Consider the following 27,035-nt stretch of genomic DNA (forward strand, 5'->3'; position numbering starts at 1 on the left):
AGATAACTTCTAAGATCCATAAGTTCCAAACAAAAATTTCCATCAGCAAAAAACTTCTTGCTTTGAAAAAGAAAAGACCAATACAAATTCAGTAACTTTTACTCCACTAGGGATAGTATCAATGTGGAGGGATAATCATAGCCTCCGTGTCTTTAATAAATGCAGATTTTTTGACCACCAGGCTTTGAAAAATCTAACTTTTATGGCATGACACCAAGGCTAACATTATGCAAGTTCAAAGTGGATTTAACATATTGTCAATTGCTCTTGTGACAGGTCTAAACTAGCAGCTTTTAAACATACTTTTATGAAAACCAATCCGCAGCCCTAAGGATATCCTGCAGGACTCCCCCTAGGAAGAAAGCTTTGGAGGCTGAGGCACCCCTACGGGAGTGTGCACCAAACATAGTAATGTCTATACCCACTTCTTTCATTACTTTCTTCACCTATCTTGCTAAAGTGGGAGAGGAAATTTCTCTATCAGGCGAACTTTGGGAGAGGAAATTTCTCTATCAGGCGATCTTTGGGATATTACCATTTGTTCTGTATTTCATCTCAGACTCACCGTGCTCCTCTCATACTCCATCAAACTTTTCCGCACACAAAATCTTTCATTCTGTGTAAAGAAAGGGTAGAACATGGAGATTGACATGGTCTTTGTTCATCTTTTTATATAAAAGAAGACCCCTTCCGGTTGGTAGGCCCTACTGGTGATGTCTAAGGCCTTCACGCCTGAGGTCCGTCTAAAAGATACCAGGCAGGGCAGGACAGTGAGTACATTTTAGGGATAACCCAGAATTCTCGCCCCAACTTACTAAGACCTGTAGTACATCTCTAATGTCCCATAAAGCAGCATATTTTGCCCCCATACTTCGCACGATTTTCTTAGTAAGTTTTGTCCCACAGCTGATCTGTATACATTAACTGTTCTATAGCAGAGTCCTGATGTTAATAATTCGGATAAGTAATTAACTACATTTACTAAATCAGTTGAAACTGGATTGTAATTCCATAGAAGACACCAACAAATCCATTTCTCCCAAGCCAGTCTATACGCTTTCCTTGTGCCAGGTACCCATTACTCCGATATGATTCTGAAAGCGTCTGCTGAAAGTCCTTGTCTCCTGAAATCCTCCAGGCTATCAGCGTCAGAAAACCATGCTCTACAAGAGGATGCGACTCTCCTTCTGGACCTGTAATTATTTAACTGAAAGTTGGGATTAAGATTGGTAAATCTTTCCTCATTTCTAGTAGGATTGGGAGCCAGGCCTGTGACCTCCAAAGAGGTTGTTTTCACTACTGTGATCTTCTAGTTCCTGTGAATGCGCAACAGTAGTCTTGGTAGCATGATAAATAGAGGGAAAAAGCATAAGGTGCTAGGCCCCTCCAATTCTGAAGGAAGGCATCCACCCTGAGGCCTGAGGGTCCAGCCTCCAGCTGAAACATTTCGACAGTTGAGTGTTTAGTCTGTCTGCAAAAAGATTGACCCCGAAGGGTCCCCATATCGTCTGGATACTGAGGAAGATTCCCTTGTTCAACCTCCAATTGCTGGAGACTCTGAAAATCTGGGCGAACCAATCCACGACCCCATTGCTTAATCCCGGGATATGTTTCACTACTACTGAAATGCCACTTGTTCAGGCAGTAACCCTAGAAGACCTTGGCTAAGTCAGAAAGTCCCTTGGAGTGAGAGCCCCCCATCTTGTTGACGTATCTGACTGCAGATACGTTGTCCATGCGCAGCATCACAGAACACTTCATTGAGTCCTTGGTGAAGCAGTGAATTGCAGATGAACCTGCCAGTAATTACGAGCAGTTGATATGCAACTCCTTCTCGTGCTCTGTCCAGTTTTCACCCTGCTGATAAGTTGACACACCTCTCACCCCATCCTTCTACACTTGCGTCTGATTCTATCACTATCTCCGGTTCTTCCCCCAAAAAGTGTTCTGCCATTCCATACTTCTGCATTCCTCAGCTACCAAAGTAGTTCCTTCCTTGAGTCTGGGTCTAGAAACAGCATTTGAGAATAAGATTGACTTGTTCTCAGTGTTTTAGCTTTGAGTCTTTGGAGTTTCCGGCAGTATAAGGGACCTGAGTATATAGCTTGGATCGTTGAAGAAAAGACCTAGGATCCTCCCTAGGGCCCTCAAGGGGAATTCCCTTTCCTATCAGATTTTCCTCAATTCTGTGCAAAGTTTCCTTAACTTTTCTCCTGGTAATTTCAATTCTACTCTTATTGTGTTTATAACAAAACCCAGGAACTGCATTTCCTGGTTTGGAACCATGTAAGATTATTTCCTGTTTATGACAAAACCCAGATGTTCTAATAGACTTATGGTAAGGTCTCTGTGGTGTGAGACCACTTCCCTTTATTGGGTCATTATTATGATATCGTCTAAGTACAGTATTAGCCTCACTCCTCCCGCTCTGAGCCATCCAGCTATGGGGTGAAGAACCTTGCTGAAACACCAGGGGGCTGGGGAAAGCCCAAAAGGGAGACTGCAGAATTGCCAAAGTTTACCCAACCAAGTAAACTGAAGACATTTTTGGTGTGGTGGCCAATTTGGGATAGTCAGGTATGCATCCTTTAGGTTTAACCGAGTTAGCCAATCCCCTTTCCTTAGTACAACTCTTGGGAAGTGCTCCCCTTCCATTTTGAAATGCCCTCTATACCCCTTATTTGCCGGGGTGTAAATTTTGTAAAAGCAAACATTAAAGTAATGGAACAACTATCATAAGGCACTTGCACTTTAATAAAGAAGTGACATTGGGGAACGATAATTATAGAACATGTAAGAACAAATTAACATTGACTAATTTGCACAAAGCTCTTGTACTTTAAACCCTGGGACTATATTAGGTATAAAGGAAAAACTGTTATCTTTCCAGTTAATAGGTTTTATAGGGAATTATTATCAAGAAGTAAAACGGTGGTTTAATAGAAAGCCGCTGTATTAATAAAAATGCATTATAGGTATTAATGTTATTAACATTTGTTTTCATATAACTTTTTAAAGATTTTATAGGTATTCTCCTTTATATGAAAACAACTTGACAAAACGGTCTAGGACAATGTTTTAGAGTGAAAGTAAGGAAATTGTTTATGTTCACGATACTCAATGAATGAATTTCAGTGTAACAGTTTTTATTGACTAAACATTATTACTACTATTATTATTATGATTACCATTTTGAAATGGTGGTTTACCACCATTTTTCAACTCTTTCAGGTTTAGCATTGATCTCGGCCCTTTGTCCTTGTTTTCCACTAAAAAAATATTGTTGATAAAACCTGACTCCGTTCCCTCTCAAATTGCCCCTTTGGTGAACAAGTCCTCTACCTCTTGTGATACTAGGATTGAATCTTCCTTTGAGAATACCATTCCTGGGGGAATTTTAATTTGTAGTGGTGTACCTATAAGTTTGATCTTGTATCCCTTGACTGTCTCTAGGACCCTGGGGTCCTGAGTCACCAAATTCCAATGTCCACAAAATTGGGGCAATCTGCCTCCCACCTTTAGGTCTTTCATAGTTCTTACCTGTTGAAAAGCCTCTTTGTCTCCGTTCGCCTCTGAAGCCTCTCCCGCAAAATCTTTGTTTCTGGGGCTAGAGTGTTGGGTGGCAAGCAAAGCTTGGATGTGTAAACCTTGAGCCACATCCCATGTAGGGTCTTGAAAAGCTTTGGCCATGGCTGAGGAACAAACCCCATGCTCTCCCGGCCCTGTCAAAAACCCTTTCCTGAAAGACTTTCTTGATGTCTTCCTGGGACTTTTGACTCGAGCTGAATACTCCCACATACTTGGCCATATTTCTGATGAAATCGTCCCCAAAGAATAGACCCTGGGAGGCAGCTCCTCCTTCTCAAGAGGTCAGGTCAACCAATTTGGGGTCTATTTTGAGTAGTATGCTTTTTCTGCAGATGGGTATTTTCGCCCATTGGCACAATGCCATCAAGATAAGACCTGTCAACCACCTCAAACGTCTTTGTGAGTGGGCCAGTAATATCAAGTAAATGGACTTGGCAGGACTTTAGGCCTTTATCAAGAACTTTCCTAGGGTCCTTTTCTCCTGTGGCGGTAAATGGCACCACCTTTGCGACTAGTTCTGGGGTTGAAACAATTTTATCTGGGAGGGAGCAGCGTGGGCATTAGAATGTTAGACAGGACCTGACTTCTTTTGGAATTTCCTTCCGAAGCCAAAAGGAGAGGTACTCTGCAATATGATGAGATGGAGTCCACTCCGGAGATAGGGGGTGTTTGATGAGGAGTAGGTCAAACATACTGTTGGACTTGGCCCTTCTGGCAGGTTCACCCCTGAACTTTTTTGCTTTTTACTGGTGACTTGGTGTGGTGATTTTTGGTTTCTGCGCACTTTCCCTGTGTCCCAGGGTAAAGTGCGTGCGCATTCTGAGTGCATGTGGTGAGATAGGCCTGCCCTCCCATAGGAATGCATGGGGAATGTATGTGTCCCTAGTAGTTCCTGATGCGTGGGGTGTGCAGGCCCGAGTTTGGTATGTGCGGACTCGTGTGATTGAATGCTGCGCGATGATGTGTGCGGCGTGCATGTACCTAGTGTGGAAGTGCCACTTCTAGAAGTGGGCACTTCTGTGTGCAGTGTGTCTGGCGTGTGATTGGCTGGAGCTGGCAGGGGGGCCTGGCTCCAGGAGTCTGGTTGGGTCTGCCCCAGTGGTGAGTGTGAGATTAGCATGCTGATGGCTGGGGAGGAGTGCACCTTGGACCTGAATAGGGCAGGGCTTTCCCCACACAATGCTGGCTCCGCCCCCTGTGGTGCGACTGACGACCCTAGCCCTGCCAGTGAATAGAGTGAGGGGCTGAGCATATCAAGGGTGCTCCCCAACCAGCTGCGACTGGTTTTCCCCCTCACCCTGAAACAAGAACAAAGGGTTTTAGTGTATAAAAATGGGGCTGTGTCCCCACAGAAGTTGTTCTCTTCAAGGATCCACTTGAGGGGGGGCCTGCTGCTGCTGGGCGCCAGGAGAGACCGCCACTGGGGACTGCCTCCCTGCTGTGGGGCCCTGTGAGCTGGCTCTGGGCCCAGTCTTTTCCCCCCTGCTCTTTGAAGACTTTTTGGCTGGACTTGCTATCCCTAAGCGCCTGGGAGCGCTTGTATTTGCTTTATAGCGCCAGGAGCGCTTTGTTGGGACCCCAGCGTCAAGGAGCGTGATGCTCGGCGCTCCACTACAGCCTCCAGCGCCTGGAAGCGCTGGACTTGCCCTCGGCGCCAGGAGCGCTTTGTTTATGACAACGGGTGCCCACCCCGTGTGCTGCTGGTGACGGGAGCCTACCCCGTATTTAGGTGCTTGTCGGCGGGTACCCACCCCGCTTATTGGATTATCGCTGCAGCGGGTGCCCACCCCGCCGAAGATTGCATTTACCGAGGGAGCCCACCCCTCTTATCACCAAGACGATCACCGCCGCAGCCCGGAGTCCCGGCCGCGTCATCCCCCTGCCGCGCTGTGATTGGTTCAGCGGGAGGGGGTGTGACCCACGTGTTCCCAGCCCCGAGAGATGTCGCGCTGAGGAAGGGAGCAGGCGGGAGCCCACCCCGCGCTCCGGCGACCAGGAAGTACGGCCAAGAGGAGCGGAGTCCCCCGAGGACAGCCCGGTGAGTGGGGAAGGGCTTGGGGACTCCGCACGAGTATCGTGGGTGCCGGTCCCAGACCGGCTAATCTTGTAAGCAGCCCCCGCCTCCGGCGCGGGCCCGTTATTACTGAGAGCCTCGCGCCGAGGCTCCAACGACGGGGGCTGGATGTAGTAGAGCCTGTGAGGCTCCAACGGGGCACCTTGTTTTAAGAGTCCAAGGGGACTCCAACGTTGGGAGCAAGATTTTGTTAGAGTCCAGAGGAACTCCGGGGCCACGACTTGGTCAAAGAGCCTGCGAGGCTCACGAGTCCCCCGCGTGGGTCTCCAAGGACAGGGGGCACATTGGTCTTGAGCCACGAAGGCTCTTGGGGACATATTGTTAGCAGAGCCCACGAAGGCTCCACGAGAGAGGCAGATTCGTTTTAAAGGGCACAGTGGTGCCCACGCTCATTCCTACAGCTGCCCAGCACTTAGTGGGCAGCTGCAACGTTTAGGTTGGGATATTTGCGCTTTTTGGCTTGCGCAGCAGGCGCAGCCTGACTGGGACAGAGCGTCCTAGCCCCGACAAGGCCAGTTGGCCTAGGGACTGCCACAGGTGGTGGCGCATGTGAGTTTCTCGCTAAGGTTCCTAACCTGCACCTCTGAATGTATTTTATGCGTCATGTGCCTTGTTTTACACCGCTGAATGTTTTATGCATCATGTGTTGTCCTTCCTTGCACCTCTGAATGTTTCATGCATCATGTGTTTTCTTTCCTAGCACCTCTGAATGTTTTATGCATCATGTGTTTACCTGCCCGGCACCTCTGAATGAGTTTATGCGTCATGTGCCATGTCCTACACCTCTGAATGTTTTATGCATCATGTGTAATGTGCGTTTACCCCTACAGGTATTGTGATACTTAGGTGGTTGTTTGTTTTCTCCTAGTACAGGTGGTGCTGGTGAGGTCCTAGTTCCCTGCGTGACATTCTCCTAAGGTGGTTAGGGTTGCGTAGGTGGTACTTTCTGGTTACCAGGAGTTACTGGTTGTGTGTTATATATGTTATTGTGTGCTATGTTCTAAAGTATTATTCCTAAGTTCTAAGAGTGCTAATTTCGGACAGTGGTCCATGTGGCCCTGTCCCCTGTACATATAATCCCTTGTAAATTCTGCCCGTGCCTGTTGGCACATTGTAAAGTGTGTGTTTTTATCTAATGTGTTGTGTATAATACAAAGGCTATTTTTATAGAATACCTTGTGTGGAGTTTCCTTTGCGGTGGGCCTTGGGTGTTGTTGCTGGGTGCGCGCGCAAACGCTTTACACATCGCCTCAGAGATAAGCCTGACTGCTCGTGCCAAGCTACCAAGGGGGTGAGCAGGGGTTATCTTTGGCGTGTAACTCCCCAGCCCTGACTAGAGTGGTGGTTTCTGCCTGGCTTTGGCGCAAGCCTCAGCCAACCAGAAATCCCATTTCTAACACATACTTTCCCCGAATCGTTCCACAATGCCCATTTTTGACACGGAACCCTTTGGTGCCTCGTCAGTTGTTTCCATATTTCTCTCCTCAGTCTCCTTAATACCCGTATCAAAGTCAGAGGAGTAAGAGAGGTTAATTTCATCCTCCAAGCCATCATCACAATCGATGGGAATGGGTAATTCTGGGCCTAGTTCTTGCCCATCTGTAGTGCCCAAGACACCGTCAATGTCACTGCCAAAGCGTGACGTCATTTGGTTTTAGGCTTTGGGCTTTTTCACTCCCTTAGGCAGGTTTTCTCCTGCAGCCCTTTCCCTCTGGGCCTTAGCTGCCCTATCAGCCCCTTCAGGGTGTCCTGTGCCAGCCACGGGCCAACCTTGTTTGGAGAGGGCCTTCAATCTTTTATTAATTGTATCATCCAATGACCCCATTACCTTATTCAGGGCTTTATTTATAAGGCCTTCCAGCTTATACTCCATAGTATTAATTGAAGGCTCAAGGGACATAGGAGAAGGTAAGTGTATATCAAGATTGCTGAGCTCTGTACAAAGAAACAGCTGCTCTCACAGTTGGTTGGGCTACAAGTGGCAGAGTTCAGTTAGTTTGCCCAACAAGCCAAAATGGCTACTGTACTGTTTTAAATACTCTATCCGAATCTACTAAAATGTCCATCGGCACATATAGGGTTTTTCCTTGAAAGTCCTTTCTCTATTACAGTGGCTTACAGTATTTCTTTCTTCTTTTTTGGCATATGCAGTATTAGAGGTTGTGATCACTGGGCATCACATCAGCATATTTAATTCAATGGTCCGGCAGCCGCTGAGAAAGGAGGGCTGCCCGCGTCTGCCCTAAGCAGGTTGGATTTACTGCTGAGGCCGGCGAGGACTACGTCTGAGAGGTGCAGAAGTGGTGAGTCACCTAGCGCAGCTTGTCTGCCTTGGTGGGAGTAATCCTCCGCTAGTCGGTCTTCGAGGGGAAGGCGGCTCACGGGATTATTTTCCTATGAACTGCAGCTGCTATGACAATAGGGCACGATTTCAGTTTTATTTCAAAGAAAGCAGGCCCACTGCATAGCGAAGTGTGGGAGCGGTCTCTTAAAGAAAGGACCTATGCACTGTAAGGCCGTCGTTTTCGGCCTTAATAAGCCAAAAGAGATTATGAGTTGAGTTGGATACGGAGGTGGGAGGACCTCCAACCCGATGCTGTAAAGGAAAAGGGTGTTAAGTATATGAAAAAAACACCCACCTTTCCCGACATATTATGAACATTTAAAGGTTAACCTGGATAGACTGGAGAGTCTGCATTAGGGAAGACAAAGGACATTATAGTATTACTAATTGTTATAGGGGAGGGTGGGATGGCACAAGACAAATAAGGACTCAGCAAGATAAAGGATTAGTATGTAAAGGTTGTGAGCAGCAGCAACAGAGCAGGGAGAAGACTATATGTGGGGAAACTTTATAACTTATTAGAATGTTATTGAAGTTCTATTTCTTCAATTGTTGCAGCTGTGAGCTGACAATAAAGGATATTTGCATAATGTTAGCCTATGTTTCATGCCACAAGTATAATCCGACTCGCACATTTGCATCTTCAAACTACGCACTGCACTCCTTTACCCCCACCGGGACAGGTCTGTGCTATTGAGATATGTTCAAGCAAATAATATAAATGTTATCAAGTAACATAACTTGTGAGTGTATAGGTAAGCTTTATATCTGTCTGGTACTCCAGTGCTAGCTGAAGAATAAACACTATTGTAATCCTGAAGGAATGACATTGTATAAAATGTCTGAGAGTGGCAGGTACATACCATAGGATAGTATCAGTGCAGATTTTTGCAGCACCCCGGATGGAAGACAAAAACTGGTCATCCTGAAATAAGAAAGCTGAATATTTACAGTCTGTGTCGATGGAGTTGGACCATCCTAAACCTCAAGTGAAGATGGACAATAGGCCACCCTTCCAAGAAAGAGGATTTCAGGGTTATCGCGAAATCCCCAGTATTCAGCTATACTGGATCACACAAAGCTCAAGCACGAGTGGAACAACTCTGGTGGGTGCTGAAGAAGAAATCCCGAACAGGGGATGGGCAAATGTGTGAAAACATTGTTGAACTTTAAGTGCCCAGCAATCATTCTACTAGGTCAACCCATCCCAGGGACCAATGTCTGTTATAAAATATGACCTCTGTGATTCCTAACCCATTTGAACCACTGTGGAAAAGAAGGCAGAGCAGTGAGAAAATCAGCTAGCAGAGAATTGCCTGAAAATCTTAAATCCAGCCTACTAATTTGGTGTGAGTCAACAGCTAACCCCCCAGAAAATGTCAGTGCCTTTTAAACTGCATCTTCTGACTTTTTCACCGCAGCTACTGGCATTGACGTGCACCAAGGGCTGCTCTGCTTGGGGCCTACATTGGGCCTGAAGACTCCTCGACACCTGAGATCGCTGTGGGGTAGCAGGGGAGGGCTAAAAACCAAAAAGAGACGGCTCCGCCCGGGGCCCGTGTGCCCCCAAAGATGTGCAGTTATGGCAGCTGCAGGGACTCGACTCAGCGACTTTAGCTGCACCCAAGAAAATCTTGTGTTGGGGTGTGCCCGTGGAGTCGGAGAGGCCGGACTGAGGAATCATTGCGGCTCCACTGTGAGCCCCTCCACTGGATTTACCTTCCCCCTCCACTGTTGCAAGTGCAGGGGTGCCCAGTGGGCAAGCACTTTGAGGGCGGCACATTGGCCCTTTGCGGGCCGACACCCGTATATCACTGAGGCCTACTGCGGGCACTAAGGGCAGCCTGCTCTACAAAGATAGTCTGCCCTCACACCGAGGTTGAGAGCGCTTATCTCTCACCCTACAGTGGCACGGGTCATGATCGCGGTGGACCAGCACTGAGGTATCAGGGGCCCTGCTGGCACTGCTGGTGCACTGGCAGAGAGGCCAAGAGTACAACAGCATAGGGGTTCACTACAGGATAGGCATCATCATACCAATGCATGGAGGAGCTTGAACTATGTCTAGTGGGGCCTTGCTCCAGGTGGTTGCAGGAGGCACTGGCTGCGAATGGCAGAATTCCTGGTAGGTCCTCCACTCAGGATGACAGGCCCGGGGGTGCCCTGGGTTGTGCAGACCACTGTCCAGTTGGGAGGCAAGTGCAGTGGGTGAAGGACCTTGACTACAAGGGAGCAGCTGAGATGGTTGATACTCAATATTGTCCTGGGTATCTGACGCCGGGGCCCTGTGATGATTCCTGCCACCTTGTCCTTCTTCATTGGTGTGCATTGTCCACAGAGACTGAAGGGGGCATTCCCTGCTGCTGTGGCCTGGTACATTATTATGTGACTGATATGGGGGCTAAGGTGGGGTCGCTTGGTGGTAACTGCCCCTGTGGACTCCAGCTATCCCACTGAACTGGACTTGGGACATTCTAGACTGCCTCCACTACTTGGCTTGCCCTACGACTCTGCTCCCTTGTGGTGCCCACTGTACGGTTAACTGGATTTTTCCTCCTGAACTGTGTTAGGGGGACAGCACTGGGTGCTCTCCCTCTTTCATCTACATTGTGGGGAAGGACAGGCCCTGGAGGCAGCAGCAGGGGAATACTATCACTCAATATACCACTCCTCGTCAAGATCACCCAAGTGCATCAGGAGCATCAGGAGGAGCCCTTGTGTGCGGCCCTTCTGGCGGTGAAACAGGGCTTGAAAACAGCTCTTGAAGGCCAAATAGCAGGGGTGTCTATTGAGGTGAATTTGCCTTGGGTGGATCTCTGCAAAGTGCTGGACAAGGTGGAGAACGCGAAATCTAACATTGCTTCCCTGCAGTCGGAGGTACAGCTACTTAAAAAACAGCTCTCCCAGCTGCAGGCCATCTCCAACAACCTGGAACACCGAGTTGAGGATGCTGAGGGCCGCTCATGATGGACCATTGTGCATCTTCTTGGCTTCCCTGAGAGGGTGGAGGGACAGTTGGCAGAGCTCATCTTGGACCATTGGGTGAGGCACACCTTATGCCCCAAAGACTTGTTTGAGTTCGTTGTTATAGAAAGGCCACATAGGGCATTGACACCTGTTCCTCCTCTGGGCACCCCTCCGTGGGCTTTCATCGCTAGGATATTGAATTACAGGGATAGGGAGCGCCGCCAGAGAAGCACCCATTCTGCAGTTTGAAAATGATAACATTTCAATTTACCCTGACTATACTCAGAGGGTACAGGAGCGGCGCAAGTCTTTTCTGGAGATGAAAAGGTAGTTGTGCACCATGACCCTTTGGTACATTCTCCTTTATGTGGCTAAACTCTTTCATCACAGACGGGAGGTCACACTTCTTTGAGTGGTATGAGGATGTCTGTTCCTGGCTAGACATGCCAAATGGCCTTCTGCTGTGCACCCTGAGCTAAACGTATCCCTTCCACACCCGACTTGGGCAGTACGGACGCAAGCGTCTCCACTCCATGTACGGTGGCAGGCCGACGGCAGAAGGCACTGGCCGCATTATGGTCCTGGAGGATTGCACCATGGACGCTGCTGAGCTAGAGACCCAGCGAGTGTCTGAGACACTGCTGAGTGGGGACATGCTAGATGGTGGGGCATTGGATGCTCCTTCTCACTCCAGTGGCTTTGCTCATGATACTGTGTTGCTCTGAGTGGTCTTTACTTTTCTCCTAGTTGCAGAGAGGATATCAAGCTGCCTGCTATCCAATGTATCAGGAAAGGGAATTAGAGAGCTACCACTCCGGGTTGCTAGAATGTGGAGGGAGTGGGGCCATCGGAGTCTCTAAGAGCCCTATGTGTGAATGTAGACCCACTGCTACAGAGGATGATTCTTCCTCGGCATCTAACTCACCCTTTTGTGGGGCGTGGGTGCTGTATATGATCATCTGTTGGCCTAAAGAGGCTGTGTTCTGCATGGAATGTTGTTTATCACCTGGTTTGTGACTGTTGCAATAGCGGGCAGAGTGAGGATTTCTGGGTGTTGTGCCATTATGGTTTGCTTTTACTTGTCCGGAGTGGACGGAGTTTGTTGGTTATGTGTTCTGTTCTATTTCCCAGTGTTTTTCTTCCAATCATGTCACAGGGGAGGTGGGTAAAGACTGCCCTGCGCACTTCATCTATAATGAGTACACCTGGATCTTTTAAGCTCCTTTCATAGAACGTAGAGGGGCTGGGATCATATAAAAAATAGTATAGAGTTCCCTCCTTTCTTAAGAGACGTAAGGTAGATATTGCTTGCCTGCAGGAGACTCATCTTTCAGACGGGGAAACTGGTAAGTTAGCAAAAAAATGGAGAGAACAGGCCTACCATGCTAATTATTCGACGTTCTCTCGGGGTATTCTTATTTGGTTTGCACCGGGGGTTCCCCTTGCCCTTTCCTATAAGGAGGAGACTCGATGGGGTGGATGTAGTCATTGTCAATACATATGGGCCCAACATCGACAAAGAGACCTTTTACCCGAAAGTGCGAGATGTTATCTCTCCAGCCATAGACTCTCAGGTTCTATGGGCAGGGGACTTTAACTGCATATTATATGGTACCGTAGATAGGCACCCCCCAAGTCATAATACCAAACCTAAGATGACTTTCGCACTTCGGGAGGCTACCGATCACTAGGGACTTTGTGACATTTGGAGGGGTTGCCACAGCGCGTTGAAGGAATATACATGCTATTCCCCGATGCACGGTACCCACAGCAGACTTGATCGTATTCTTTTAATCGCCTCACTAGGCTCCAACATCCTCACGGTGTTGCACCTATCCTGCTACTTGTCTGATCATGCCCCTGCTTACTGCGAGATTGAATGGGTCACCGTAGACCTGGATGCTATCTCCAGAGGCCCTACAGGATCCTGAGGGCTGGGAGGTTCTGGCTTGCACACTGGTGGATTTCTTTGAACTCAACTGGCCCACGACGCATTTGTGGTTGACTGGGTGGGAAACTATGGAAGCTGTGATCCAGGGGGTGTTGTATAGGCATTTCTTGTGGGGTTAGGCTTCCCCTGCAATCCGAACTTCTTCAGAGGTAGGACGAGGTGGCGGCGCAAGTCCAACATCTGACACTGGCAGGGTTGGAGTGGCAGCAGGAAGAATTACTGGCTCAGCGGCGGGTCACCGAGGTGAGGGATACGCTCGAGAAAAGTACTCTAAAATAATATTGTCAGCTTCTTCATAGGAAGGGAGACAGCCCTAGTCAGCTGTTGGCCTGGATTCTCTAGCGGGAGGCTCCCCACCCCTCCATTCTTCAGACGGTCCCCACAGGGCTGGGAGGTTTACAAACGGGGCATAGTGGATGCCTTTAGTCTAATTTGGAACAGGTGTATCATAATCCGACCCCATCCAAACTAGAGCATATCGAAGCCTTTCTGACCACTTTGCTGCTCCCGCTATTGGGGAAAGTTGCTGTTCGTGAATTAGATGCATATGTCACCCTAGAGGAATTCTATACAGCCCTAGTGCAACTGCCTGGAGGTAAAGCGCCGAGCAGTGATGGGTTTCCCGACAAGTTGTACCAGACGTTCGACCTGTTCTTACTCAACAATTACTGGAGGTGTACTTGGAGGCTAGGGAATCTTTGGGTGCTCCCACCATCTATACAGCAAGGCTGTATCTCTATGATGCTGAAGCCCAGCTCAGATTCATCGGACCCGTCCACCTTTAGACTGCTTACCATGATTAATAAAGACACAAAGGGGATTTGCAAAGCACTTGCTTTTCGTTTGCGCCCAGTGATTACACAATAAATCCATGATGACCAATGTGGTTTTATACCCAGTCGTAGTACCGCTATGAATCTACGGTGGCTAATGCATGTCCTACATGAGGTGGAGGGTAGAGAGGAGGAATTGGCTTTGGTCTCCATTGACATTGCCAAAGCTTTTGACACAGTTGATTGGAGCTACCTTATGCGGGTGGTGGAGGTGGTGGGGTTCGATGTGCATTTCCACACCTGAGTGCTCCACTTGTATACGGGTCCCACAGCCAGGGTACGAGTGGGCAAGCTATACTCTGAATCATGGGAGGTGGGCAGAGGCACATGTCAGGGCTGTCCATTGTCGCCACTCCTTTTCGCTATATCGTTGGAGCCCATGACCATTCAGATCCGACAGAATCTTGAGTGGGGGACTTTACTCACCTAGTGTCCCTGTACGTTGACAACACACTTTTCTATTTTTCGACTCCTTAATGATCACTTATCATTATGTTGACTCACCTGACTGCTTTTGAGGAGCTGTTGGATCTTGAACTTAATTGCAGGAAATCACTGGGGTTTCCTTTAGGATCCTTGTTCACTCATCATCCGGCTGCCCTGCAGCCCATACCCCTCCAATGGGAGACTAATAATTTCCAGAACTTGGAGTGACGGTAGCCCATATGCCACAGAAGTGCTTTCAATATAATATTGGGAGGGTCACGGAGGGTCTTCATTCATCTGTGCAGTTTTGAAACTCACTCCCACTTCACTCATGGGTCGCGTGGCCATCTCAAAGATGGTGTTTTTACCACAATGCTTATACTCTATGCAGCATTAGTTCGATACTTTACCTTGTACGATGTTTTAGAGGTTGCATTCTCTCCTAACCTCACTGGTATAGGATAGGTACACTTTAGAGTAGTGAGGGATTATCTGTTTTAGCCACTGGAGGAGGGGAAGAGTTGTCAGTACCCAACCTATAACAATATTATTTGGCTTCCCAAATCCAACATGCTGTGCACTGTCTTGTGGAGGAGAGCACTTGGGATAAATCTCTATTCAGGAACGCAGTGAGGGGCTCATCCCTTCCTCAACTTCTGATGTCCGGAGGTCAAGATGTGGCACCACTCCTGTACACTGCCTCACTGTGGCAGTGTACAGGAGGAACAAACTGTTCGGGTGGTCCTGGGTAGGGCCCCCTTTGTCAGCAAGTTTGTCTTTTGGCATTTACTGGCTTTTCAAGTGCTGATGGAATTTGTGGATGTCTCATCCAGAGGGAGGGTGGCTGCAAGATGTTGAAGAGCTTGTTCTCCAATGAAGAATTGTTCACGTTCAAGGTGGCAAAGGATAGCTTCCATGTAGGGCCGAGCCAGTTCTTGCAACATGCCATTATTTCTGCCATAATCCGGGAAATATATCCTACATTCCTGGAGGCTTCTGTTACGTCACTCACTTTCTGGGGCCTGTTGGAGTTGGGTGAGGGTCGCCATCTGGTTTCTCTCCTATACAAGGCCATGACAGTAGATTGTTTGCATGTTCCTTTTCCTGCCTAGGAGGCTTGGGATGGGGGACCTGCGGGTATAACTCAGGGATTCCCAATGGAAGAGAATGTGTACACTGGTAAAGTATGTATCGAACAATGCCATATTTAAACGTATACACTTTCATTGTTTGAACATTGCATATGTCACACCAGTGCTACTACATAAAATAGACCCTAGTAAGCCAGTTGGTTGGCCAAGATACAAGGCAGCTCTGGCCTCATTTTTGCATTTAGCGTGGGACATCCCAGTGGTATACGAGTATTGGCTGAAAGTACTGGCCCGACTGAGGACCGTTGTGTGGAAACGTGTGGACATGGGAAACATCCATTACAACGATGGCAATACAATGCCTTTACAACGCAGTCAATAAAATGTAAATTCCATTGCAACGAATGCCATTACAACGCATATCCCTGACCAGCACGTACCCTGAGGTAAGCACCCGGCAGTGTTGTAATAGTAACTTTCTTTGTAATCGAACATGCGTTGCAATGGCTTGCGTTGTAATGGCTTGCGTTGTAATGGAAGTTGCGTTGTAAAGTTATGCATTGTAATAGTTTGAATTGTAAATACATACATTTGGACACGGACCCTGCTGTTTGCCTGTTGGGTGACATCAATCGGGAGAAGGGTCAGCAAATGGACTTTAAATTCATACACTTGGTGTTTCTCCTGGCTACGCGACGAGTGGCAATCATAAGGATGGGCCAAATGGGTCTGAGTGTCGATGGATGGGTGGCGGACGTGGCAAAGTGGGCGGTGGCTGACGAAATGCGTTTGAAGCTGTGCAGGCGTAATGATAAGGCTGGGGGGTGTGGGTGGAACTCATGGTCAGATTCATTTACCCTTAGGATACAAGTTGCACTCCTCAACGGGCAAGGAGCAGTCTATTGGCACAGATAAGGACTGATTCTGTTTTTTGTTGTTTTTTTTAAAATCAGATGTGACGATCCATGTTGAATGTGTCCAGGGCTAGCCTGATGTTTTCTACTATGTACATGCAGATGTGCGATTTGGGCATATTATTTATATGGTATGGGTGTGCTCCTACTGGATGAACCTATCCTACCAGTGAAAATAATAAAACTTGTCTTAAAAATAAAACGGTTATACATGTTGTCTCGCTTGATAGTTTCTGGAATGAATATTATATTCGTGGAAGACTTCAATGAGAAAATAAAAGGTTACCGCTTTGTGGTTTTTGGAGTGTGTGGTGCACAACTCTTTGTGCCGCGACCCCAGTGCTAGACTGGGGAACCAAAATCCACCCTCGCAAAAATGCTCAAACCAGCCGGCTCCCTTCCTCTTCTCCCACCATCGCTGTCTTTCCATCCATCCACTCTTTCTCCTTTTCTCCTCTCTTCTACCTCTCTGATCACTTTCCCTTCCTTTCCCTTCCTCCCTCTCTTTCTTTCTCTCTTGAAGCCTCTCTGTTCTTGCTGCAATTAACCCTGGGGAGATGGGGAAAGTGGCAAATGCTATGCCACCAGGGAAATGCCCGGTGGAATAAAAGGCCTGTCCAGCCCTGCTCGACCCCAGCTTATAAACGTTTTCAGTAAATTGATGATGCTGGTAATGGCAATAGAAAAACACAGTGTCTGTGATGCTCGAAACATAGTTCACATGTTCAATTAAGAGTTGAGTTTTCTGGGACTCTGGTGAGCTTTACTTTCTTCATAGATTACAATCTGTTTTATTGATTCGTCTGAGCGCTACTTGCTCCCCAGAGAGCAGTGGAGACAACACGCAAATCCTGTGGTGTTAACCAGAGTACCTAGGGAAAGTAAATTACGTCAAGAAGGAAGATAGACTGCACTTTTAATGAGACCTGGGACTTAACAAAGGAAGCATGGGTAAAAGGTTATTATTCAGAATACCACGTCTGTTAAGTAATATATTGCAAAATACATCATTTGAATCCCACTCCAGAAAGTATTTTAAACATCCCACTCCAGAAAGTATTTTAAACATACACTGGTGGAAGTAAACATGTTTTATATTAACACGTTAGATTTTGAGAATGTATCTGTCTAACACAACTTTTGCTCACCAAATGCAATAAAATCTTTTTTGCAATCTCTAAAAGCCTAATTTAAAAGAGTACCGTAACAAGATTCCCTCATAAAGTGCCAGGAGTCCTATTAACCCTTCAGTTTTTTTTACCCTGCCATAGTATGAGGATAGGCAACGGTGTAGATGGCACTCATTTTGTCATCAGGTGTGTAGTGATGATGTCCCCCAAAATGGTGTAAAACCTATGGGTCAATTTTAGATTGGGGTATTCTGTACAATTTTCGGTGGAACCCCGTCTGTGGAAGATTGCTATGTAAATCACTCTGGTCTTCCAGAAAAGGTCTGCCCTGACATGCTGGTATAAAACACAAAGCACATTAATCAATCAATCAATCAGGGAATTGTAAGCGCGCTGCTCACCCGCAAGGGTCTCAAGGCGCTGGAGGGGGGTCTGCAGCTCCGTTCAGTCGAAGAGCCAGGTCTTGAGGGCCTTCCTGAAAGCGTTCAGGGAGGGGGTGTGTGTCTGATGTCGATCGGGAGTTCGTTCCAGGTCTTGGCTGCACTGTAGGAGAAGGCTATTGTCCCTGTTCTGGCTCTGCATATGCGTGGGGTTTCGGCGAGGGCGCGGTTGGCGGATCGGAGGTTTTTCTTGGGTGCGTGGAAGCTGATTCTCTCGTTGAGGTATTGGGGTCCGGTGTTGTGGAGGGATTTGTAGGCGTGTGTGAGTATTTTAAAGGTGATTCTCTTCTCGACGAGGAGCCAGTGAAGGTTCCGTAGGTGTTGGCTGATGTGTTCGTGTCTGGGGAGGCCAAGGACGAGTCTGGCAGCAATGTTCTGTATCCTCTGGAGCTTGCGGAGTAGAGACTTGTTTATGATGGCATAGAGACCGTTCCCGTAGTTGAGCCTGCTGGTTATGAGGGCATTCCTTGAGGGGGATCCATTTGAAAGTCTTGCGGCGGGTGTTGAAGCAATTGGGGGTGAGGGCGTTGACCTCTTAGTTCATGGAGAGGGAGGAGTCGAGTATGATGCCGAGGTTTCTAGCATGGCCCGTGGGGGTGGGAGGGGTGTCAAGGGAAGTGAGCCACCAGGTGTTGTTCCATGCTGAGGGGGTGGTTCAGAGAACGAGGACTTCTGTCTTCTCCGATTTGAGCTTCAGGCAGCTGTTGCTCATCCAGGATGCGACGTCCTGCATTCCTTCCTGGAAAATATGTCTGGTGGTGGTGAGATCCTTGGTAAGGGAGAGGATGAGTTTGGTGTCGTCGGCATAAGACACTATGTTGAGGCCGTGCTGTCTGACGATGGCAGCGAGGGGGGCCATGTAGATGTTGAAAAGGGTAGGACTGAGGGATGATCTCTGGGGTACTCCGCAGTTGATTTCCGTGGTCTCGGAGAGGAAGGGTGACAGCCTGATCCTCTGGCTCCTGCCAGTGAGGAACGAGCGGATCCAGTCGAGGGCAGTTCCTTATATGCCGAAGGCGGGTAGTCTGGCGGCGAGTGTGCGGTGGGAGACAGTGCATGTGAAAGTCTCTACTTGGAATGGATTCACAGTTTGGTGTTACATGTGTAATACTTATTTTACTTAGTGACAAAGTCGCCATGCTAAGTAGACATTGCCGAATTGCAGATGGTAGGGACTAGATTACAGACACCCCTCTTAGTTGTGATATGGCTGATTATTTTTGAAATGTTTGACTTGCTTAGGTCAAACCTGCTGAAATTTACCAGGGGAAAATGACCAATAACTAACTGGGACACGCAGCGTTTGATGAGATAAGGCTGAAGGTCCACACGTTGTGCCCCTTTTTGAGGGCAGTAATCATAATTGGATGCTATTTATCACAATGAAATCTTTTTGGTGTCAGAAAATATTGAGCGAAAAAATTATTGCACCCTTTTATGAGCCAACTTTAATTGAGACTAAGGGGCCGATTTATATGGTTGCGGAAAGGGTGTCTTGTTACACCATAATAGTCCCCCCGCATTTTAATCCTTTGATGTAACAACAACAGAGAGTAATCTGTCTCTGTCGTGGCACACCCCAACAGTCTAGCGGGGTTAGGTCCATTGAAGGTTGACCAGTATGTCCTCCCACCTAATTTAGATGGGCAGACATACAGGCCCGTCACTTCCAGAAAACCTTGGCTTCTGCAAGAGCAGTGAAAACTGCAAAATGCCCCCTTTGACTTAGGAAATAACTCCCATGGTTAGAGGGGAATTGTTTTTATTTTATTTTCTGAAAACTAAATCTTGCTTTGGGGTTTTGTCTTTGAAAATAAAACATAAAATTACCTGCATTACGGCTCTCTCATGTTTGACGGAGCCGTATGGCAAGGTTACCCTACATTGGCAGAAAGTGCTCCAACAGCAGTTCCTCTCAATGATTGAAATGTCCATTAGCCTGATGGACATTCCAAAATTTGGTAGTTGGGATCTGCGCCATGGTAGTGGAGTAATTTACTCCGTTGCCTTCACGGAGAATGGCTGGACCGCCAAATTCAAAATCGGGCCCAAAGTTTTTCCTCTGAGGAGACTCCCACCAAGGGAAAAAGCCTAACCCCTGTGGTGGGTGTGTTTAAATAGAGATCTTCTTCCTCAGCCAGTGCAGAATAAGTGCTTTCTCTTCCACACCGGTTGCGGGTCTGAAATTGAGGGTTCATATATTTTATTACTCTGCATTAAAACACATTTTAATTGTGATCTCATTTGGTTACAGATACAGCATAATCCTGACAAATCTACTACCCTGAAACTAGCTGACTTTGGACTTGCCGTTCATGTTACTGAACCCATATTCACTGTGTGTGGAACGCCAACCTATGTGGCTCCTGAGATTTTGCTGGAAAAAGGTGAATATAAAATTTTATTTTCTTACTGTGCATTTCGTAAGAATTTACTCTTTTAAAAATGAAAGTTATATGCCCATTATTAATTTATTTTTGAATCACACTTCCCGAAATAGCAGAATAAATATAGGAGCATTTACTTAGCTTTGTTGTCAATCTAAACATTTTGCAAACTCTGTAGAGCATGTCAGCACCATCAAAACTGGTCGGATCCAGAAATACTTTGTGGAAGGATGCTCCACCAAGATTGTGCACCGGTGTTTTTGCCTGGATTGAGACTGGGAGCCAATTTATATAACTCTTGAAGTTGCCTAATTTCCATGGGCAGGATGTGATGCACAGTGGCATTATTTTTGTTGTTGTTGTTTTTTTAAATTCTTTTATGCTAGAATATAGTCTTACATGGTCAACAAATGGAGTCATTTTGATTACAAATAAGCATTTAAACATGACGGATAACAGATTTGATAGGTAAGTACAACCCCTGAAAAGGAGACCCCTCCTCTCTGTTCCTCCCTACAATCCCCTAAACACCCTCCGTGGGCCACAGATTTTTTCCCATTTCCGCGGGCAACCTCTGACTTTATATATAGTCTGCTCTGCTTGCAAGCACCAATCTAAGTCGGTTTTCCACGCCGCTATTTTGGGAGGGTTAAATGCACCCTAGTATTTTGCGATGTTACGCTTGGCGATTATAGCCTCCAGAGTCAACCACATTCTCGTTTACTTGGGCCAGTCCTCCTCTCCCACAATCGTCAGTGAAAACTATTTAGCCCCCAGCGAGATCTCAACTCCCGTCACACTGGCCGTACTATCCCGTACTTTTCCCCAATAGTTTTGTATCTCTGGGCATTCCCATATTATGTGTATGAAAGACCCCTCCTTCTGTCTGCAGCCCGTGGCATAAATTTGATCAACTAAAAACACAATTGAGGAGCAGAAATCCAACATGTCAATTGAGTGCCAAGGTCACATTGGGTAGTGCAATTTATAATGTATAATTATACGGTGGGGGAGGGGTCCCTCCATGGAAGTAGACTCCAGGGTAAGGGAGACTTGAGCGCACAAGAGTCCAGTCCAATGGCACCCAAGTCAAAGGGTGTGGGGTGGAAGAAGGTGTGGGCAATTCTCTGGGTTGTGGGGACACAGCAAAGATAAAAAAGGAGAGTTCATGAAGGTGGGTTAGGTCAAGAGAAATTGGAAATATTCATATTAGAAACGTGTTAAATGGATTAAGAGGAGAAAAAGAAGCAGCGAAGAAAGAGGTTAAGACTAACGAAATACAAAGGAGAAAGATATGCAGAGAGGAAGCAGGACACGTGCATCAAATTGCCAGGCATCGTTTGGTACACTACATAGCATCCAATGAGCAAGAGTTTTAAAGGCAGGTCAAGGCACACAACACTTTTCTATTGTACAAACATGATGCACTTTTCTGGCAAGTCAGACAGTTATAGCTACCGGCTATCTTTTTATTCCTAATATGGAAATGATAAGCTATAATTCATTACATGAAAATGATTCTTGTAGGTATTTGCACACATCACTTTTCAGAAAATATAGAATGCACTTTACCCACATTGGGGGGGGGGGAATATTGGCAGCCTTAGTGCACAAGCTATTTCCCTTTTTTTTCCTTTTAACGATATATATCTTTAGAAACCAAGATGGATAAAGAAGTCCTGAAGATCATTTCGTTAAATGCCAATAGTCTTAATACTAAACGAAAAGCATAGGCAAAAGACATATGGCTGGAGGACACTGCCCAGACATTGTGTTTATACAGGAAACACATTTTATGAATAAAAAAGATGGTTTGCGTGAATTCCTAAAGTTGCGGGCTGCCTTTAAATGTTTATCAAATGCAAGTGCTGTGCATAGGGGCATGGTAATTTACGTTTACAGGCACCAACCCGTTGAAGTATCCTTTACCCAGTCAGACACAGAAGAAAAGTGGGTTGTAGCCAGCGGTGTATTGAATACAATGAGACTCACCATAGCCACGATATATGCACCAATATTGGATAACTCTATTCCCCTCATGGAGTTGAATCAGGCCCTAATTAACATCTCAGGGTATTTACATTTTTTGCAAAATCCGGAATTAGGTACATCTCCACCGTTGCTCGTAAACAAAATCACCTGCGAATGGCCAAAGCATTAACAAATTGCATGAGTGAATTAGATCTAGAAGATCTCTGGCGAGACAAACACCCACAAAAGCGTGAATTTTCATGTTTCTCAGCTAAACACAACTCCGCTTCAAGATTAGATTATTTTCTCTCTACACGTAGCTTGAATTTAACTGAATACGAGCTTATACGAAATGCTTTTACAGATAATGCTATGGTTAAAATGGAAATTACGGGAATTACGATAGAGAGACAAGTCGGAAGATGGACTTTTGTTAAAGTTAATGTAGAGGATGAGGAATGGTGCACAGAAGTAAATAATGAGATCTCAAATTATTTTAGGATAAATACTAATACCCCTTGAATAGAGAATGTCTGCAAGGCATTTAAGGCAACTATCCAGGATATATTACCACCAAGGGGATCCAGCAACAAAAAGTGGTATCTTTACAAAGAATGAAGCGGAGGACTGAGTTGCACCAGACAAGTGTAATATCCATGCAAATAAGACTGTGGTAAATAAAGAATTATTTACACAAGCTAAAATACACGTGCAAGAATATTACTATGCACAAAGTTACAATGCCAATTCCATATATGTTCAAAAAATATATGAAGAAAGTGAATACCCTGGTAAATTGCTGACTTGGCAGTCTAGAGAATGACAAGCAAGTAATAAGATTACATCTCTAGTAGACACAGAAACCAACGTCCACTTAACAGATCCCCAAGAGATGCAGTATGTCTTTCTCAAACATTATGAAAGTATATACAATTCGCAACAACAGATTGATATTACATGGTTAAATTAATTCTTAAATAAGCTTCCTCTTCCACGGTTGGAAAATGATCAAGCAAATCAATTGGTAGCTAAATTCTCTTTAGAAGAGGTAGCTAGAGTGGTAAAATCATTAGCTAATGGTAAATCGACTGGGAAAGATGGCATTCCAGCAGAATTAAATAAAACGTTTGCACCAATTTTAAATAAAGAAATCTTAAAACTTTCAAATTACATACTAGAAGGAGGCAATCTCCCACCTTCCTTTCGAATAGGGGTGGTAGTAAACTTTTTAAAGAATGATAAAAAAAAGAAAACATTAACTCTTGTAGGCCAATTGGTTTAATTAATGTAGACTATAAGATCTTTACCAAACTCTTAGCTAATCGAATGAGCAGAGTCACAGATTCCATTGTTCACCCCGATCAATGCAGCTTTGTGGTGGGAAGGCAGTTATTCTCAAATACAAACTTTTTAATTGAAGCCGTAGATTTCCTGACACAAAATAAAGTGCCTGCCCAGGTGATGTTTTTAGATGCTGAAAAGGCATTCGATATATTATGCTGGGAGATCCTTTTTATGAATCTCGGGGCATCTGGGCTTCCAAAAAACGTGCTTCATATAATAATGCATTTATATAAAGGAGCCACTGTGCAAGTAATTATGAACTCAAGGAATATTGGCGCTTGCAAAGTTAACAGGGGCAAACGGCAGGGTTGTCCCCTATTGCCAATGCTCTTTTACTTGTTTATAGAACCCTGGCGATGGCCATCAGAACCAATGGAAACGCAGTGGCACCTATAAATGGCATGTCAAATATTAAATTATATGCTGATGACATTGCCCTATTCCTTAAACCTGAGATTAACATCCAGGAGCGTGTTTTGGGGATCTTTCAAGAGTTTCAAGAGTTAGGTGGATATAAGATAAATAAGTTAAAAACTGAAATTTTATTGTGTAATGCACAATGCTGCCAGAATTTGTCACTCAAGTAATGCACGACCAAAACGTTATCTAGTGAATAATGTCTCTGAGAATGTCAATTATTTGTATGTATTGAACTACGTTCCATTAATTCATAAGATGAAGGCACTGCTGACAAAATGGATACATCTGCCAATTTCATTAATGGGATGTGTTACCACAATTCGCATGTCCATATTGCCTTTATGTAATTATTTGCTCTCCACTGTACCACGCGTTTTACAGATTACATTTTTTAAAGAGTTAGAGAGTTTATCTTCAGCGTTTGTTTGGGCAAATAAACTGCCAAGACTAGCTAGACACCTTTTATAGACCAACTATGGAAGGGGGTCTGAGTCTACCAAATTTGATGGAATATAACTGTGAACTTTGCACACAACACCCATAGATTTATTAGATCCTTTGAGCTGTCCTGGATAGACAATTGTTTTATAGAAACGATTTTCCAAGAATACAGCATTTTAGACTTCTTGAGACATGCAAGAAACCCTAAGAAAGTTAGATATAAGATCTTGCAATGGTTAATAAAACAGAAAACACAATTATTTAAGTATTATAATATACCGCTTGTTAATGGTTCTACGTGCCTTGCTGATATATATATAGGGGACCGAATCTTGATATAGAAAAACATTATACAAAAGTGGGAAGGCAATGGCTACAGCACGGTTTTCGATTTTACTAATAGAGATATTTGGGAGAGTTGGAATGAGATCGAGCCCAATATTAGATATTTCAAGGATACACTGCAGTCGTCGTATATACAGAGCAGGCATTTCCTAAAAGACATAGATCTGGCTGTGCTTATGTCAAGATTGAATCTTATAGAGGATTTGATAGAGGTAAGCACATGTAGATCATTTTTATGAAGAATTAAGAAGGCAAGGGATAAGTGGCAGGCCACTGAAAATATTCAGCTCTTGTTGACAAGCTGGATAAGATAATTATAATGTCACACTACTAAAAGGGGCTAATTTTAGAAGAATGCAATTTTATGCCAAATGGCTATTATATAGGACTCCTGCATTTTTGCATAAAATATACCCTCAGGTGTCTGATTCATGCTTTCGATGCCCGGCAGGAGGGGGGGGGGGGGGGGGGGGGGGTGCAGCTGGACCCACATCATCTAGGATTGCCCGAAAATAAAACAATTTTGGGGTGATATTGAGAGACTTTGTTCTCGCTACTTGGAACCAAGGATGTCCATAGATGCCCAGACTGCTGCTCTAGGATACTCTCCAGATATACATATCAGCCCTCTACAGGAGAAACAGTTATTTATTATTGTATTAGTTGCCAGATCTTTAGTATTGCAGAATTGGCGAACTGAAGTTACCCAAACATTCCAGCAGTGGTTAAATTAAATGTGCAGAGTTGAAGAAATGTAAAAAAGATATGCTTTAAGGTCAGGCTCCTACTCAAAGTATCAACTGTTGTGGTTTTTATTAATTTTTAAATGGGGTAAGAGGTTAGGATGTAATATAAATGTATAAATCTTGGAAATGTGATGGGCAATGCGGCAAGGTACAATAGGAAATGTGCAATATTGATGAGAGTCATATATTATCCCAAAATGTCAAGAAGACGGCTTCGCAATTCTCCTTTAGAATGTATCTCTAATTTACCTGTAATATGATGTAGGGAATGTATATGTGTCAAGTATGTTTTATTTAATAGGTATATTTAAAGCTTTACATTCAATATTTTTGGTGTTAATCATGTTGATAATGTGATCATTAAACTCGCTGAAATAAAAATATTTATTGAAAAAAACAATATGAGGAACACGCAAACTATGTTAGCGATGACACTGGGGTCTATTACACATCGAACTACACATTCCTCTGTGAAATTGTTTCATTAGTGAGGTTTTGTGTCACCACTCTGTCACATGCAGTGCCTAATTTTTAATAAAAAAAAGATAAGCGTCCGTCCCTCAAATGTTTTTAGGAGGTTGTCGCCCACTTTTTTTATTTTTGTTTTATATAGCGCAGACTTGACCCGAAGGTATCAGAGCGCTTTACATGAGCCTTATTTTTCATTCTTTCTTTTCTGCCTTCTTTCCTTCTTTTGTTCCTTCTTTCTTTTTTGCATTTCCTTTTTTCTTTCCTTCTTTTTCCTTCTTTCTTCTTTTTTGCTTCTTCCATTTTACTTTCCATCTTTCCTTCCTTTCTTCTTTTCTTTCTTTTTATATTCTATCATTCTTTCTCTTTCGCTCTTTTTCTTTTATCTTCTTTCCTTTTTTTCTTTCACTCATTTCTTCTTCCTTTTCCCTTTTACTTTTTTTTCTTTTTTTTCCTCGTTTGTCTTCTTTCATTTTTTCTTTCTTTCCTTCTGTTTTTCATTTTTGCCTACTTTCATTTTTTCTTTCCTTCTTTCTTTCTTCTTTGCATCTTTCCTTTCTTCCTTTTTGGCTTTAATTTTTCTTTCCTTCTTTGCCTTTCTTTTTTCACCTTTATTTCTTGCCTTCTTTACTTTTCCCCTATTCTTTCTTTTTTTCCTTACTTCTTTCTTCTTTACCTTCTTTCCTTCCTACTTTCTTTATTGTCTTCTTTCTTACATTCTTTGCTTTTTCTTTTTCCCTTCTTTCTTCTTTGCCTTTCCTTTTTTCCTTTTTCCTTCTCTCTTTCTGTTTTGCCTTCTTTCATGTTCTCCTTCTTTTTCCATTATTCCTTCTTTCCTTCTTTTCTTATTTTTCCTTCTTACCTTTTTCTTTCTTTCCTCCTCTTTTGCCTTCTTTCTTAAATTTTTCCATCTTTCTTTTTCTTTCTTTCTTTTTGACTTCTTTGCTTTTTTCTTTCCTTCTTTCTATTTTGCCTTCTTTCTTCCTTTCCATACTTCTTTCTATTGCCTTCTTTCCTTCTTTCTTTCTTTTTTGCTCTCTTTTCTTTCTTCTTTTTCGTCTTCTTTCTTTCATGAATTTTGTTAGAGACTGCCTCTCTATATAGTGTACTAAAACAAAGTACACTGTGCAGAGAGTCCAGTGGGCCCCCAATTGG

The 27,035-nt window shown here is 44.8% G+C and overlaps 1 protein-coding gene across 1 annotated transcript in view; it reads left to right on the top strand.

Annotated features, from left to right (window-relative positions):
• Positions 1-27,035, top strand: part of DCLK3 (doublecortin like kinase 3) — a 339,069-nt gene that overhangs the window by 245,636 nt on the left and 66,398 nt on the right. Inside the window, exon 3 of the mRNA XM_085607560.1 lies at positions 20,013-20,145. Within this exon, the coding sequence (XP_085463686.1) occupies positions 20,013-20,145 (133 nt within the window). The remainder of the gene's footprint in view (positions 1-20,012; positions 20,146-27,035) is intronic.

This window comes from Triturus cristatus, chromosome 5_2 (genome assembly GCF_964204655.1).
Source record: "Triturus cristatus chromosome 5_2, aTriCri1.1, whole genome shotgun sequence".
NCBI classification, from domain to species: domain Eukaryota; kingdom Metazoa; phylum Chordata; class Amphibia; order Caudata; family Salamandridae; genus Triturus; species Triturus cristatus.